General features: G+C 33.4%; 2 protein-coding genes across 3 annotated transcripts; both read right to left on the minus strand.

Moving 5' to 3' along the window:
• Window positions 1-413: 413 nt before the first annotated feature.
• On the minus strand, window positions 414-3874 carry LOC120336657 (uncharacterized). Its single transcript, XM_039404386.2, has 6 exons — window positions 3518-3874; window positions 2742-2915; window positions 2491-2652; window positions 1874-2071; window positions 1241-1300; window positions 414-1153 (listed from the first exon to the last, which is right to left on the minus strand). Exons 1-6 carry the CDS (start codon window positions 3651-3653, stop codon window positions 858-860), a joined length of 1026 nt encoding a protein of 341 aa, XP_039260320.2. The 5' UTR covers window positions 3654-3874; the 3' UTR covers window positions 414-857.
• Window positions 3875-9161: 5287 nt separating this feature from the next.
• Window positions 9162-13528, minus strand: LOC120336093 (uncharacterized). Of its 2 annotated transcripts, none has more exons than XM_039403696.2 (6): window positions 13448-13528; window positions 11969-12163; window positions 11558-11722; window positions 11007-11180; window positions 10749-10808; window positions 9162-10501 (listed from the first exon to the last, which is right to left on the minus strand). In XM_039403696.2, the coding sequence occupies exons 1-6, from the start codon at window positions 13482-13484 to the stop codon at window positions 10224-10226; spliced, it is 909 nt and encodes a 302-aa protein (XP_039259630.2). In that variant the 5' UTR covers window positions 13485-13528; the 3' UTR covers window positions 9162-10223. The 2 variants fall into 2 exon arrangements, with proteins under 2 accessions (XP_039259630.2, XP_039259629.2); XM_039403695.2 differs by lacking the exon at window positions 13448-13528 and adding an exon at window positions 12869-13277.
• Between the last annotated feature and the right edge of the window lie 3782 nt (window positions 13529-17310).

Here is a 17310-nt window from a genome sequence, read left to right on the forward strand (position 1 = left end):
TGTTTGTCTCACCCATCCGCGATTGATTTTAATTTCATATTACAAAGATTGAACAAACATGTTTTTTAGTCTAAACTGAAGAAATTGCGTCATCCTTACGCCATGTGCGACAAACATGTGCGCAAAGAACAACGTTGTTCATTTCTTGTCAAAGAGAAAAGTCATTTTGATATTTTGGTTAATGATGATTTATTACAGTTTATATCCTTCTATTGAAGAATATTTGACGGATTTCTTTACTCCACACATTTTGACACGATAATGTACATTATTATGGTGAGAACAGAAACGTTCTGTCTATCTTTCACCATATATATATCTGTTTTAAATTTCAAAATGTCGTAAATTTTTCTCTGTTTGTAAAATAATTTCATCGGTCAACAAATGCAATTAATGACTAAGAATTTATTGAAAATTGTAAACACAAACGTGCAGAATACTAAATCAATAAGAAAAAGACATTTTCCAGAATATAAACCATTTTAAAAAGAGTCTCGTCGTTTGTCCCCTGTCAGTCACACATGCCAGTACTACCACAAATTATAAATAGAAAACGCCTTATCAAGAGTAAATTGTATATGAAATAGAATATGGCGGATATTTTAGTAGCAAACAACAAGAGCGATTCTTGATATTTATTGTACCTAATGTGTTATAATAAATCACTGGCAGTTTCACTAGTATGAACAGATAACGCCTTTGCACGAGTTAACCGGACATAATATGAATTGGAGCTGTTTGTGGACTTGACGAAATTTAATTTATCCATATCATACGTATTATTGGCTTATATGAATAAATATTTAAAGTGTTAATTAACAAGTAGAGGCACAAATTATAAATTGTACTTGAAAGTGTTATAAGTGAAAAACTTTCGCAAAAACATCTGTTGAATTTACGGATAAAATAAAGTATTTATTTCCATGCAAAAACAATTTCTTAAAATATACTTTTGTTTTTGTTATTACAACATAATCAGTCCCGATACGGAGATTTTTAGGACACCCACATTTAGGTAAACCAACGATTTTTAAATTCTTTTCTACCGTTTTAATTTTTCCTTTCTTCCCGAGCAGTTGTTTTCCGTATTTTACTTTGTAAATTTGGTGAGATGATGTTTCGCCTTTTATTCTTCCTACTTGAAATGTAAACACTGGGGAATAAGATATGAAAACTATTTTTATCATTTTTCAAAAACTCGAAATACGTACATGATTAATATATACAATAAAGTACTCACTGTACGCCGCCATATGCCGATGCAAATGGAATCTTTTTTCCATAACAAGAGAAGAACAAACTAAAACGTAGAAAGCATTATATAAAAAAGATTCCAGAAAATGGTTTAAAAATTAATGGGAATTATGAGTCAAAAGAAAGCATAGTTATGGTTAAAAGAACTAAAGAATAATCAGATAGTTTATAGCCCGTTATGTATAAAATTAAATTTATTGACAATTATGCCTCATTGAGTATGAAGTTCCTGATTCTTTCCGTTACAATGTCCAAACAGCAAAATGATTGACAAAATAATCGCAATTTATCCCGTAAGTTAGAACGATATTTAAATGAGCTTAAAAGCATCAACTCGATTTTGGCTTTTTAGTAGGAATTTCCAAGAATTTTTTTTTATAATTGATTGATTAAAGGAATAAATCGACTGAATTTTTTTTAATTTAGCTGCAGTAATGAAGAGCGGCCCAAAATGACAGAATTTCAATATGAGTGACGTAGTATGTAAGTAGAGAAAAATTTTCATGGATTAATGGTCTTGAAAATATCCATACGATGTAATAAATATTCAAATTCAATAGTATAGAAACTAATTACAAATGTAGAAACCGCTATCGATTATAATTTAATTTTACTATACCTCGTTTTGTACAGTTTGTTTCACCAAAAATTTTCGAATAATTTTGAGACTTGGTATTAGATAATCCGTGACACTCTCGTATTGGTGATATCAGACTTTTATTTTTGCAACAGAATATATTTTTATCGTAGCTTGTATCATTACAACATCCCTTATAATCAGAATGTACGTATTCAATGCCACAACACATCTTTAACCCTGTATACATAAATAAGTGCTACTTTGGTATGCGATCTCACTTGCTTTAACGTTATCTTAACCGCATACCAAAGTGGTATCAATTGTGGTGCCACTTTGGTATGCCTCCAATCGCATAAAGACATTCTCATAGAATTCAGTTCCCAATCCGGTCTGAAATCACACAGACCATACCGAAGTAGCACCCACAAATATATGTAAAGAAACTTAATATTTTAACAATATAATCACTTTGAAAATTATAATAAAACTAATGGATGGATGGTTGATTAAGAAACCAGAATGGGCTCATATTTGAATTGTCTGTAATTTATGTTCGTATTCGTTTATATGTATATATATTATTAATATTAATTCAGTAATTTGGAGGGAACATGACCATATTTACCGTATTTGTCAATCTTGAAATTTTCATTTACCTTCTGTTAGATATTGCATTGATTGATTACCCCCATGTAACGTGCAGCATGTCTGCGTATCTTGATTATAGAAACTATTTGATCCGCATGGTAGCACATTTTTTCTGTTGAGTAGTGCTCCATTAACACATTTGTGAGTTTGAACGTCGAATATGCCCGCACCTGATTAAAATGTTGCAATTGATACAGTATTTTAAATTCTAATTTTGGTTTATTTTTATGCTTGGGTCTGATTTATGTACTTTAAGCACCTTCACAACATTCCTTTCCTCGAGGATATTCCTCAACTGCCAAAGTTGCATTATTTTTCCGACAACATTCAACATTTTCTTCTGAGCATCTGAATGTATTGTTGTTCACATCAATGCAAGAAAATGGTTTCAAGCATCGAAAAGGTTTCCGTCTAGCACAAATGACATTGCTTTCTGTGTTAAATATTAAAATATGGAATTAGGCAAGGCAATCCTTTACGAAATTTTACTCGAGAACCTTGTTTGTACTGTGACGAGATTGCTTGCCCAAGGCCCCACGGGAGAGAGAAAAGGAGAGAGCAGTCAACCGTTACTGGAAATACCCGTCCGTTCCCACGCATATTTATTATTGATCAATAGTTTTTGCATCTTGCTCTCAGAACTAGACTCGAATTCGTCTTTAATGGGAAATTGCATCTTTTCTATGCAAAAGTTAAAAATTCGATAAACATGCATATGAAATGCGCTTAGTCTTTAGGAATAAGATTTGTGGGCTTCACGATTTTATTTTTCAATTTTAACATGTATTTGTATATTTTAAAATAAATTTTGCATTATAGCAAAAGGAAAATTAAAAAAATATTTCAACATAAAATCTTATGATTTCAATGTTAACGTGCACTAAAAGCACTTGAAAGCAAACATCAATAACGTTTAGATTTTATTGCCTTAATTAATATGTGTCTAATTTTCATGAAAATTGCATGTGTGAATATTCCACATGAAGCAAATTTCACACAGACGTATATTAAATCTTCAGTAAAACATTCACGTACCTCCGTATATCCACAGCCCGCAAAATACAAAAAAGAAGACTTGTTTGAATACCATTTTCACACTACTATAAAGTCCTGCAAGCTTTACCCAGTTGAAAATCAAAATTGATTCAATAAACTTTATTGTCGTCCTCATCTACTTATATATTCTCGATTTTTCTACTTGTCGATTTTACTCTCAAGAGTCCAGAATGATAACCCACGTCGTTAGATTTTGGAAATAACGTAACGGGAATTCTCTTTTCAAGAAATGAGGAAGAGTGGGTGTCACGAGCAACGATTATTTTACAAGCATCAGAGTCATTTTGATACATACATAATGCGACTTCATCGTTCTAAAAAAAATCAACTTCCAATAATTAAAAAAGTTATATAATTTAACGCACATAATTTTTGCAATTTTAGTTTAAATTTAGAATTCTTATTATGTAACATAACATTTTGATACACAAGCGAACTATTTCTTTTAATAATTTCAATAAAGATTTTAAATTTAGATGCATAACGGATTTCATCGTTTTAATTGAACGAAGAGCAAAATGCCCTCACTACTTTTATGCAAATTATATGTCAAAATAAACCATGATGCTCTGACGACGGACGTAACAACTCACAAGTTTACTTGCAAAATTTGAGTCTTTTTTCCCTTTTCATTATTTTCTTATTTCTCGTACATGCAGGAGAGACCTTGACGCGCAGGGAGTCGTGACCGACTAACTCACGGGGAAATTTGCTTTTTCGAGAAGTGGCGTGACCCAACATACGAGTCGGTCAGTTCGTGGGGAGGGGTCTTTATTTTTGTAAACCCCCTTCATTGTAATTGTGGTATTATAACCGGTGTGCGTTTTATCACAAGCCTTATCACGCACGTATTTTTTATATAAAAATTTCTGTTACTTTGAGTGGAAGAATAGAAATGCAATTTCCAAGTTTGTTAATTAAAACGTTTGCCATTATTAGTCAAACTTCGTGACTTATACAGAAGAATAAGTGAAATATCCATTTGTGTATATGCCTAACAATGTAAATTTTGTTTTAAGACGTCTTCCGGCAAATCTTAATATACAACTGGGAAAAACATTATTTGGGAAATTTTGTTATCTCGCTTCAGCATGAATACACACTCTGGTGTGTGACTATTAAGTCAATCCGCCAATGTAACAGGCCCACTGGTCGACTAATATTCGCTTTGAAAGCAACCCTGCTCTAAAAGTTTCAATCATACATTTTTATCAGGTGTGTCATTTTTCCGAGAAGAAATTTTGCCAATACGCATTTTGCAAATTTCATTCTCAACTACATCTTTTGATGATCATAATTGATAGACTTGTGCATGTTTTCGAGGAACGAACACTAAAACTAAAAATACTTGTAATGGGGGAAAAAAGGAGTGAATGTATTTTAACAAATATACAACGAATAATATAAATTTGAGTGGATAATAGTGAAAGTGGACTTCTTGTACATTAGAAATTATTCAACATTTCAGCATTTATAAGTCAATATATTTTTGCATCGTTTCTTATTTATCTACAATACGCATAAAGTACTTTAAAGTGTTTCAATTTCGCCTTTTTGATAACAAAAAATCTTTTATTATTGGGGTCGTATTTTTAGCTTTTTGAGCGCAGAACAAAAGATTTTAATAATGAAAGTATTTCACTGAAATCCCATCTTAATATAGCTGTTTTAATATAAAATACAAAAGATTTATATTTATTACAACACATAATCATATTAGGCTGAATGTACAACATTAAATAAGTTAGGCTATTTTAAAACGTATATGTTAAGTGAGTGGTATATGAGACACTATTTTATTACATACAAACAATGATCATGTGATATAATATGTGTCTATAATTTTCATCTTTATATGTTGGTTTTCAAGCTAGTGATATCATATGTAAAAAGACCCATTCAATCACGATATTTTATAAAAATGAACAAAAAAAACGACACTATAGTTGAAATAATTGTGCTAAATATACACTGGGATTTGTAAAAAAGGTGCATCACAGGAGCAAAGTTTGAAAGAATATTTCATATTTATAAACGGTGAAGAAAAGTGGATAAGAAAGCATCATATGATGAATTATCGACTCTCTCCCGGTTTCGGTAAACAGGCTTCAGTTGCGTGCTATTAGAATGTGGACAAAGCCGTAATTATTTGGTAGTTACGTACGTCACCCTGTTCTTGGGCTATCCCTATTTTTCTGGTTTTCTTTGGTTCTGATTATGTTCGGTTAGGATAAGTTAAAGTCAAATAAATCAAATATAAAAAATATTATAAAATAGGTGATGGGCAATAACGGCATAGTACCCATACTTGATACTGACTGTTAGTTTCACACAGATGAACACCCTCGCATTTGTGTTTGAGGTTTTGTGTGCCTATTATTTCTCCAGTATAGAATTGTGTAATTTGAAATAGCAAGTGCGATATTGTACTCTTCTGGTTGTATATCATGTGCAATCAAGCAACTATATTAATTCAATATAAATCAGTTTATGGGCACCACAAATGGCTGTTTTTTTATATTTCTGATCATGCATATGTGCGTAGTCTGGTCCACGTAGAAAACGAGACCAACATACCGGCTAATCGTTGCTCTCTCCTATTTAGATAATTCTCTCGTTTCAACAAACAACCTCGTGACTCGGACGTAATCACGAAATTTATTTGATCATAATAGCGGAGAAGAGAATAACAATACATAATATGGCATTTCTCTTTGGCTTCAAGTCTTTTCCACATGGATAATGATTTCAGCACAACACTTAATTAACCCATTCAAAGCAACTTTACAGTGAAAAAAATTACAACTGTGTACAGGAATCCGTAATTGCGAAAAGAATTCATGTAACTTGTTAATACTTAGATTTTGTTGTGAAATCCTTTGAATTCGTGAAAACCTACAATTTCCCCAACTTTCACACCTCGGGTAGTGCTCAGGTCTCTCTCCGTGTTTATATTATTATGCTGATAACTTGTTGTTTAAATTGGCAAAAATGAATCACTGATTCCAGCGGATTTCATCATCATCATATGTTGACGAAAGATAGAAACACGAAACCCATTGTCTATTGTTACGTCAACCGAGCCGCATCTAGTGCATACTTCCGAGACGAGACAATCCACGAAGGGCTTCTTGTCGATGTTCCTGTCACAAACGGTATAATACCACGCCCCCTTTGAACTTTCGCTGCGTATCACGCGTATTATTCCATGTACCTTTCAAATATCCATGATTTTGAGTTCTGTGCCGTGGAAATGTTTCTATAATTTTCCATGAGCATGTTTTCGTAATTATTCCTAGCTTCGGCTGCATATTGGAAAAATACAAACTAAAAAATACTAACGTATACATCTAAACATAGATGGTATAAAAATAACTTTACTTGGTGAATATTATGTAATGTTGTCATTACAAAAGCGTAAACTACCCACATTAGATTTGGGGATCATGTTTAGATTCATTCTTTCTCGTCAATCTGGTCAACGAAATGCGATGTTCTTTTTTCTTGTAATTTTCAATCTTTGATTGATACCACCCTATTTGCAAATTAAAACAGCATTTCAGCGGATCATAATATGATGCAATATCATGCAAATCTCAGTGTATGCTATCAGATTTATCAGATTTATAAAATGGATAGGAATTCACAATCTTATATATGGATTCTTCATATGTCTTTGTGAAAATTATTGAAGATACTATTATATATAGTCTGAAGTAATAATTATATGTACTATATAGCTTGGGAAGTATGGTATTTTTAATTTTTCACCTATTCATAGAAATTGCCTCATTCTCACGATTTGATTCTTGTTTAACATAAAGTATAATTAATTGTAATTAGCCCGACGCCCTTCTTATTCTTTCTCGCATTTTTAATTACTATTAAAAACATGATCTGCGTAATCATGTGATGTTCTTGTTCCTTGTAATTTTTATTTCTATTCCAATACTTTCGGGGAATTGATTTCTGGGGCCTCTTAACCGGGCTTAAAACTCAAAAATTCATATTTCTTCTATTGTAATTATGATGCCTGCTTTAGAGTGTCCTGTCTTGGTAGAATCTTACCTTAGGGGTCGGTCGACCTTGTTGACCTTGGAAGTCTTGCCCGTCCCCTTCCGTATACATTTTTATGCTTATTGTTATTTGCTCATGCTTATTGTATTATGTACTTGTATCGGAAATAAATTATTATCTATCTACCAGAAATGGCGCTCATAATCAACAATCAATTATGTGTTTGTTTAAATTATACCAAAAATTTTTCGAAACAATCACAATAAAAATTGACAAATTATTGAAAAATAGCAATTCCAGCATTTTGAAATCTATTTACATAAAAAGTAAATTAAAATTAGATGTCATATTTCGTGGGAGAAAATATGTGCTCGGTTTCGAAAGATTGTTGCAATAATTTATCGCTGGATTTAACCATTAACCAGACCCTTTCTAACAGGAGTAAAATAGTTACTTGTTGTGCTCATGTCGTTTGGGAGAAATGTTTGAATGGTTTCGGCAAATGTTTTGAAAGTAAGCAAGCCAGGCCTTGGTTGGATAATGCTTGGAATAAGGATGGATATATGGACCAATAATCACCATTTGCATCTATCAACGCATAACGCGGTCTTATACTAATCTCAATTCAGTGTAAACAAACCTTTCTTCCTTTTGTGATCTCATATGTCGCATGTAAAATTTATTTGGATTGAAATTGGTCGCTCTAATATCCCAGTATAACAAAGCGCCGACTCTCGACACACTAGCAAACAATAAAAAATCACGCATGCCATTTGAATTTTGCACACTATTGAAAATAATTCAAAACAATTCGGACCATAAAACCAGAGAACCTTGAAACCGAGATTACATTTTACGCCTTTTCATCACGCATGTCGTCTTAAATATCCCAACACATTAAACCCGCCAGTTACTCAAAGGTCGTCCTGTCGTACACAGAAGGGTCATTCCCGTGGGTCATTTCTACGATATAAATGATTCTATTTAAACAATTAGTCACCTAAATTCACGTGAAAGAATCATTACTTCCGCAGCCGTTCCGTTTACCCTACTTTATATCAGGTATTGCATCACTGAATATCCGTATGTCGAAAGCATTAGAAATAATAAATTTGTTGGTTGCGATATTACGTAGCGCAGAGTTGTTTGTAGGTTGTTCTTTCACGTCATGCTAACTGTAATTTTCCATTAAATTTCCTAATCAATTTTTTCAAACTGAATTTAAAGTATATTACCGCACTATTCTCACGAAGAACTTTAAATCAACCACATATATTTCTGTATTGATCGTGTCACTTTGGCGTGATTTGCAATGCGAACAATAAAGGGCTTAAATATCTGTAAATCCCTTTAAAGCCACTAAGAAAATACAAGGATAAAGTAGAAACTCCATGCGAAAATCTACCCAGCAACCTGCGAAGATTTTCCCAACAACTACAACGTGACAAATTTTTTCACTGACTAATCTTGGGTATGGTCTTCCATTAATTAAAACACAGGGTCGACATAAAACACTGCTTACGCGTGGTATTTACCGAAAATGAATATGCTTCGTCGCACGACGCAGAGCTGAACTAATTTTCTTAGTATATATATTCAACACAAGTTGAGCGTGTAAATATTTTTATTGACATAAATATAAATTAAAAAACCCCAAACACATTGGCACAAAAAGCAATAATAAACAAGTTGAACTAATGGATTTTATATTGTGGTTGGAATAGCGAGTTCAATATAGTAGAAATTACCACTAGTAGGCCTACCAAAAACTTGTTGTTTGAATATTCAATTGTTTAATGTTGTTGGACATAATTAACATTGTTGTTCTGTCGAAAATTATGACTTCCTGAGACAAATATACTTGACCAGAAAAACTGAGAAACCTATGATTCATGCTCTGAATATGTAGATTCTATTCGAAGTATTATAAACACAATGAACAGAATAGTATTTTAACATTCTTTATAACACCAATACAGAACTAGAAAAATTAGACGAGATGAGATTAAAAAATGCGGTGTGTGAAAAAACATCTACTATGTGGGATAGTGAAAAATAATTAAAGCTGTAACCAAAATATATTGAAGCCTCAGGTAAGTGTTATGTTTGAAAGTATAAAAAGTATAAATACAACTGACAGGATGAAAACTAATTGAGAACTATACGAAATCGATCGAGAAAATCTTAGGTATCGCATATTGTCAAACATTAATCACGATTACGTACAGCTAATGATACGCAACTGCTATGGATCGTTGTTTTTGTGCTATATTTTTATTTTTTTTCAGGCGCCAACCTGAAACATGATTGACTAACATATGTACATGGTTTAGTGACAAAAATAAATAGAAAATAAAAATTAATTTAAAGTGGACAACAATACATCTGCGGAGGTGACATAGAATGTAATTTCTATAAAAAAACATTGGAAGAAAAAATGAAATATTAAAATGACGAGATACTAGTAACTTGCTGTCCAGGCGAGTATCTTGTGTCCGGAATATATATATATTTGACTTTATAATATAATTATAAAACCAATCTATCACAATCATAAATAAATTACGATCGAGGGTAAGAGAGGCCGAGGTCTAACATATTAATGAAATATAACAGTGGCACAAAAATTCTTTATGCAAAAATGTTGCTTATATATATATGCTATATTTTAAAAAAGGTTATTGCGGGTAATATAGTAATTTTTCCCATCCAACATCAACTTTTTCATAACTATTTTTTGTCTTGTTTTTAAAATATAATTGAATCCAGAAACAAGCTTTCCAGGGCATTCGCATTTTGGAATGTCGATGAATTTCAAATTGCATTTCTTTGTGCGAATCTGCTTTTTTCGCTTTCTTGTACCAGTGTATTGTCTGCAGGAATTTGCTTCATAAATAAGATGAGTTTCCGTTTGTTGATTGAGTTCACCAACAGTGAATGAATACACTAAAAAGAAAACACAATTTCAGTTTACGTACACCATAAAATCATGCGGGACAAATACACGAGAAAAAATAGCTAAAGAAATTTATTGAAGATAGAAGAACTCTTGAGTTTTCACCAGCTGATAACGATTTGATTAAAATGTTGGAATCTGGTAAAACTTGATTATCACGCAGCTGAAACAAAAGGAATAAAGAAACTAGCTTTACGGTAATTCAAAATAAATTAGAATAGCCAAAATCAAACTTACTATATGAAGGCTTGTGTGAATGAGAGTGAAATGTTTTCTCCATAAATTCCTCTGAACATTCTGAAATAAAGTTTTATTTAGAAATTCTGATTAGAATATTGCATTAAATCAAGTAACGGAAAGTTTTAATATAATTTCTATTTAATAATTACTATTTTAGTGTAAAAAAAAATCAGATAAATTTATTATTCCATAATAATTCTCTATATTTTTATAACTACTAGGCACTACAGTAGTGGATACGAAAACTTCTCTTACCTAGTTCTTTGTGGCATCCTATTTTTTCAAAAACTTCATGTTCTTTCGAACAATCTTGAGCTGAAACTATCATTCTGTTTTTGCAACATTCTGATTTCCTGTTGTATTCTTGACCATTACAACATCCCTTCGTTGAGTTTTGTATATAATTTTCTCCACAGCAAACTTTACCATCTAAGTTTAAAAATTTCATTTCATTTATAGTAATATATTATTCAGTTAAAAAAAAAATACGGAGTATATCACAACTGAAAGATATTCTCTCAAATACAAATCCCACACAACAGAAAATTGTTCGACATAACAGACTATAAACCGGTGGAAAATTGAAATGAAAATCGCTTCACAATGGGTAGTTTAAAAAAAAAACGGCCTTATTTTATCTTATAGGGAGAGGGCAAAGAATCTACAATGAAGAAAGGTAAATCTATACTAACAAATTTAAGTTGATTCAATCATTCAGCGTTGGTCATATCAGAGAAAGATGTCGGGGCTTTTTTCTTAATTAGAAAATTGTTTCATTCAAAATGTGTTTCGTCTTAATTTCTTACCTTCAAGTAAATGAACTTTCGTCTTCCCACTTTTGCTTGTGCAGCATGTCTGTGTTTTCGTGTTGTGCCATTCATCTATTGTGTTAGGACAAGTTCTAACATTTAGTCGTCGAACAATTTCTCCATTAACGCATTTTTCTATTTGCTCGTCAAACATACCGGCACCTATACACGAAGTAATAGATAGGTAGATAGTAGTTAGATTGGTGTGTGAATGAAATATTAAACGGTGGCCGGAAATTTGTGCCGCGTACACGTTAGTCGTACAAGTGAGAAGTTATATGAAGTGCTGTTAATTGAGTATCAGGAGATTACAATTTCATATGATATAGTGAGTTAGCATGGTGATAATATACATTTATTTCATGCACATAGAGCTGATAATTTTTGAATATATAAGTCAAATCTTACCTGGGCAACAAAATTCCCCTCGTGGGGCATTGAATAGAACAAATTGGTCTTCTGTTTTTATATGGCAGCATTCAAGGTTTCTTGTAATACACCTGAATTCGTTGTCATTTTCATCGTAGCAAATTCCTGCTGATTTACATTTGTATACAGAGATATTATCTGAATCCGGTCGAAACGTAGGCAACGCATTGATTCCTGAAATGAATATTTAAAATAGTCCAAGTGGTCGGAAGATTTAAATTTTAAAATAGCAATTAGATATGATGAATTGTCATAATAATAATAATGACGATCTTAATTATTATCACTGCCATTTAATATTTCCATGGCAATATCAGGTACAATACGCTCTCACATCTCGCGGCTGTGAGCACTCGAGCGTAAAGAGGCAAACAAAATTCTTCTTTGAATGGAAAGTACCGCTAAGCGAAAACGTTATGTTAACTGATATATACCAGAAGTTGTAATCACTTGTCTAGCTTAATGAAATTTAAGTTGAATCGGCAGCTTTTACGATAACAGGTAACGGGCGGATAATATAATAAGTCTGACTTCAGTTTGCTTATACTTCGCTAATTTGGAATAATCACAATGCTAGTTATGTGGCAAACACACATACGAGTATATAGGCCTACTGCGAAATGGCAGTGAAATGTCACTTTCATATTATCGCTATTCATTCAAGTCATTCGCCTAACGTTACTCTAATTTTGACGTCCTATGAATTGTAACGTTTCTAAGTTGGCCATTCATTTCTATACCGGTTGTAAATTTTCCGCCCCATTTTAACGAAAAACATCGAATTAAAAAAAAAATTATTCGATTTCAAAACCCTTTTAATGCCATTTTTTAAAACTTAAATAAACCATCTGAAGTCTTACTCTCTGATTCGATCATTACCTCTGTCACTCGTTTTCAGTAATATATCGATGAAGATATCATTAACAAACAAGATTTTTCGTATCGGCCACGGCATTTCCAGAAAACAATTGAATTTCGTCCGTTCGGTACAATATATATCACAAGAAAATGTCTTTTCGAAATCAGACTCACGAGGTACATTCTTTATGACTCCAACTTTCAAATTTCGAGATTTTTTGACTTTTAAAATTCGTTATAGACTGGCTGCTCACGATATTTTCGACAGCGAATGTCAGATATAATTTTCAAAAACCTCACAACGATCATACCGGCGTCAGTATACTGGAAGCAAGCAATTCCTACATTCCATAAAAATCTCAGCAAAGCATCGTTAAATATCGTACAGCGAGACACTCACATCTGCCCACCGAGCGCGGATTTTGCGAGTGAAATGAATTTATTATTCGTCAAAGCTCGCGGCGAAGGAAGTTTACTTTACACACAGCGGATTTGCGCTTAACCCATTGAGTCGTGATGCGACGAACAACGCTTGTCGGAACTTCATAATAGAAGATCCGAAGTGTTATAAATAATTTCAACAAGGCAATGGCGACTCACCTCCCAGTAAGATAACCATGAATTTGAAAACGTCCATGAATTTTTGTGATTCCGTACAATCTCTTCGATGTCGGGCCTTGGTTGTGAAAACAGGGTCTATCCGATGCGATTTTTATAGACACTTGATTTTCGTTTTTATTAGTTACTTCGATTTACCAGGGTCTTCCCCAGGTTTTGATAAAGGTGATTCAGGTAGTACCGTGATGCGCTAGACGTCACTTAAAATGGGATTCACATCAAAGAACCCACAGCTATACACGTGACATGCTTTTATCACCTATATTTTATTATTGTGTTTGTTGAGCAAGTTCAGCTTAAAAACGTTATCAAAAACAGACTTTTCTTAAAACATAAGCTATCATTTATTAAACTTAACTCACCTGGGCAACGAACCGATGTGACGTTGGGTGGAATTATACTTGAAACTAAATATACTCCAATGGTTGATTCGCCTGTTTGAAATATTGAATACCTTTGTGGGAAGATGGACACTGCGGAAACATGCCCAGAATCCTTTATATGCTCTCCCCGTGGTTTACTCCCGTTGACAACAACAAGAAACAAAACAAAAATCGAACTGTGTGTTCATCAATTTGGCGTTGTTATTGTGATTCAGAATTTCCATCAACTTTATATATATTCTGCGGCTGCGATAAAAAATTCGAAAATATGTCATAGCATTTGGTCGTCCTCGAATGGCGGATTGTATATGATGAACGAAGAATAATGTTTAAAACTACCACGCAGAAGCCTCATTTTGCAATCCAATTGTAGTTTGACTATCAAAAATAAGGTTCATGTAATTTTTCATATAGGAAATTAAACGAGGACTGTTTGATTCAACTTTTCTCATGTGTTGAACACATTTCTAATAATGGGACATTGAGAATGTCATCGACCAATTAGGTGTTATATCCACGCTACGTTTTGGCTCAATTGAACACAATTATGCGCGAGTGAATACCCGCCGCTTCAGACCTAATCATTTCGTGCGGGTCATTAAACCCTGGTTCAAAACATAGAACTATCTATACTGGCCGTAGAGCTCGACCGATATCACTTTTTGGCACCGATACCGATAACGATATATCGGCCAACTAGTGACCGATAACCGATATCGACATACCGATATCTACAACCTGAACCCGCGATAAATACAAACAGAAAGAAAAATTCAGTTTCAGTCAATCAAAAGTTTATGTTGAAAAATAAAGCAGTCCTACACAGTGCTTGCATCATTGATAAAAGTTTCACAGCAATTAATAAGAACACACATTAATGCACAAAACTGAAGGCAAAGTTTGAAAAAACCAAGCACGAAAGAAAAAGGGCAATCAGTAAAAAGCTTATAGAAGTCCACTTTGATCCATACAGTAGTAGGTGGGGACTAGGCTTGCACGTAATTTAGGGAATTACGTAATTATTTCGAGTTACGGAAAGAAAGTTACAAATTACGTAAAGTCGCCATCCCGTTTGAGCGTTTGGTTTCACGATCAAAATGATATTATTATGAGCGTTATCACCGTAACGCAATTAACACCGACAGACTTTTTTGTCTTCACGATTTGGTATCTTTTTTATTCGGCGCTGATAACGATAAATAAGAATGTGTGATAGTTGATTGTAATTCCGGAAGGCGTATTTTTCTTTCTCTCCGTGAAACAGACATGAAACGAATTTTACCGCCGCTATGGAGCAAAGGGAGAGAAGGCTACTTTATTTTCCCGACTCAAACACTTTTATTAATACAAATTACAGCACATTAAAAAACAAAATAGAATTTATTAGCATTAATTTACAACGAGTTACGGGTAAGAATTTACCGCCGGCTAAATAATTAATATGTGATCTAAATTTATCGCAAATAATGTTATAACATTTAGGCCGCGAAATGATCTGATATAAAATGAAGCTTGGTAATCGGAATATCGTCAATAATTCAGCATCAATAATTATTGCAAAATGCTAACTAGGTAGCAAAGTCGGATAATGTAAAAAACAGAGCAATAACAAGTGTTCGTCGCGAGGCAAGCGCAGGTAAAATCAAACGAAAGAATACGCTCGTCGTTGATTAATAACTTGGAAACCCGACATTTTTATTCAATACGAAAGTCGATTTAAAAAAAAGGCAACTATTGTTTCATAAATATCCGTATACCAGTGTTGGTAATGATAAAATTGATCGCATAAAATTGGGACGGTTAATTTCCGAAGGTGATAAAGGAAAATCAAATCAACACAAAAGATAAAAATCAGAATAAATACAATTTGAATTCACTCCTTGGTATTTGTCTTTAACATCTGTCGCCGGCGTGTAGTACTGTCGGGATATGAAAACCAAACTTCGATGTCCCATTCGGAAAAGAAGTGGTTTCAAATGGTTTTTATGATAGGTTTAAATGCGTGAAAAAATATCGCAATTACGGGGTCATTACGTAATCGATTTTGCCGTAATTACAAAATTGATTTTTGTCGATTACGTGCAAGTCTAGTGGGGACGCAAGATATTCGAAGGCGAGGATTTTGCGCCGCACGAAGAGATAAAAGAGAGAAATATAGAAGAGAACTCTCTGTTCATTGAGAGGCAAAATGAGAGAAGCGAAAAAAAGAAAACGCTCGGCCGCAGATATTTCCCGGGGAAAAAGACTCATTTTTTAGAACGTGGAAAAGAGACTAACGCTGATATATATCGGCCAGATATATCGGCCGGTTGGGCCGATATGATATATCGGCAAACACGCAATATCGGCCCGATATATCGGTTGGCCGATATATCGGTCGAGCTCTAAATTACTGGGTTTATTAAATGAGGTAATCTATATCTCAAACCCAAAAGCCTTCGGCCCTTGCAAGTACAGATGGAGATACTAAACAAAGATATACCTTAATTGTGTTTACTTAATTAGAATTTAAAAATAGTTTACAATAACTCGAGGAAGTAAGGAAGTGCTTTATTTTGGTAAATAATGTCACATGATATGGTAAACATTGTGCTATTTTGAAACTGTATTTGATTATGAAGCAATTCCGTTAGTAGACATTATCCATGGCAACTTTTTGAGTTCTGAGGTAAATACATTTGTTTAGTTCAATAGAGAATTCCATGGAAACCCGTACACCCATATCATATTGTTTAGAATAATCAAATATCTATATAAAACAGGAAGATGGTTAAATGAATGTATTTGAGAGGCCCCGATATCACACGTAATCGTGGGCGAAGAAATGTTCGTTTGCCAAATCGGGATTGCATAGGAGGAGGAGATATTGAACGGGGTAATTTCAGAAAACTTGTAATAGCTTGATTTCATAGCGGTATTATTTTGATTTCATAGCGTAAAAGTTTGTTATCTATTTGCATTTCTGATAACAAATTGTGAATTGCAATATAGGACGCATCTCCATAACATATAATTTAGCATTTTCAGTTTCATATTGTTTCCCCGGGGAAATACATCATATTATATTGATTGTGCTTCGACAGTTACTCAACGGTCATAATGCTTGTTCATACTTACGACGCATTCTTCGTTGTCAATAATAATTTAATGTTTACGGGCATTTGCTTAGCCCTGGTCGTCATCTACTAAGCGTGGGAAAATTGACTCTTTTTGACTCAATCAGACCACGAATCAAGCCTAAAACAAAGTATTCATATTCGTTATGACTTAGCTCACACGAACGGCGATTTGGTTCCACTCTCCATCCATGGTTTAATCGATGACGTTCGGGCGCGATGGTGAAATAGTTGGGCTCAACAATATTAGTGACGCATGTGTGAGATCTCGTGTCTTACTTCTGTATCAATCAAAGTGTTAGGGAATGCAAAATAAGAAAGATTCTGGTCTTCATAGAAATAGTAG

Source organism: Styela clava, chromosome 2 (genome assembly GCF_964204865.1).
Source record: "Styela clava chromosome 2, kaStyClav1.hap1.2, whole genome shotgun sequence".
Taxonomy (NCBI): Eukaryota; Metazoa; Chordata; class Ascidiacea; order Stolidobranchia; family Styelidae; genus Styela; species Styela clava.

Excerpts from the sequence above, each read along its gene's own strand:
- LOC120336093 (XM_039403695.2), bottom strand. The coding sequence starts at position 12,944 with ATGCCGTGGCCGATACGAAAAATCTTGTTTGTTAATGATATCTTCATC. Across the intron at positions 10,809-11,006 it reads AGGATGCCACAAAGAACTAG|AATGTTCAGAGGAATTTATG; the intron begins GTAAGAGAAGTT and ends ACTTTATTTCAG. Across the intron at positions 10,502-10,748 it reads TTCACACAAGCCTTCATATA|TGTATTCATTCACTGTTGGT; the intron begins GTAAGTTTGATT and ends TTTTCTTTTTAG.
- LOC120336657 (XM_039404386.2), bottom strand. The coding sequence starts at position 3,653 with ATGAGGACGACAATAAAGTTTATTGAATCAATTTTGATTTTCAACTGG. Across the intron at positions 2,072-2,490 it reads AATGCAATATCTAACAGAAG|GGTTAAAGATGTGTTGTGGC; the intron begins GTAAATGAAAAT and ends TTATGTATACAG. Across the intron at positions 1,154-1,240 it reads TCGGCATATGGCGGCGTACA|TGTTTACATTTCAAGTAGGA; the intron begins GTGAGTACTTTA and ends CTTATTCCCCAG.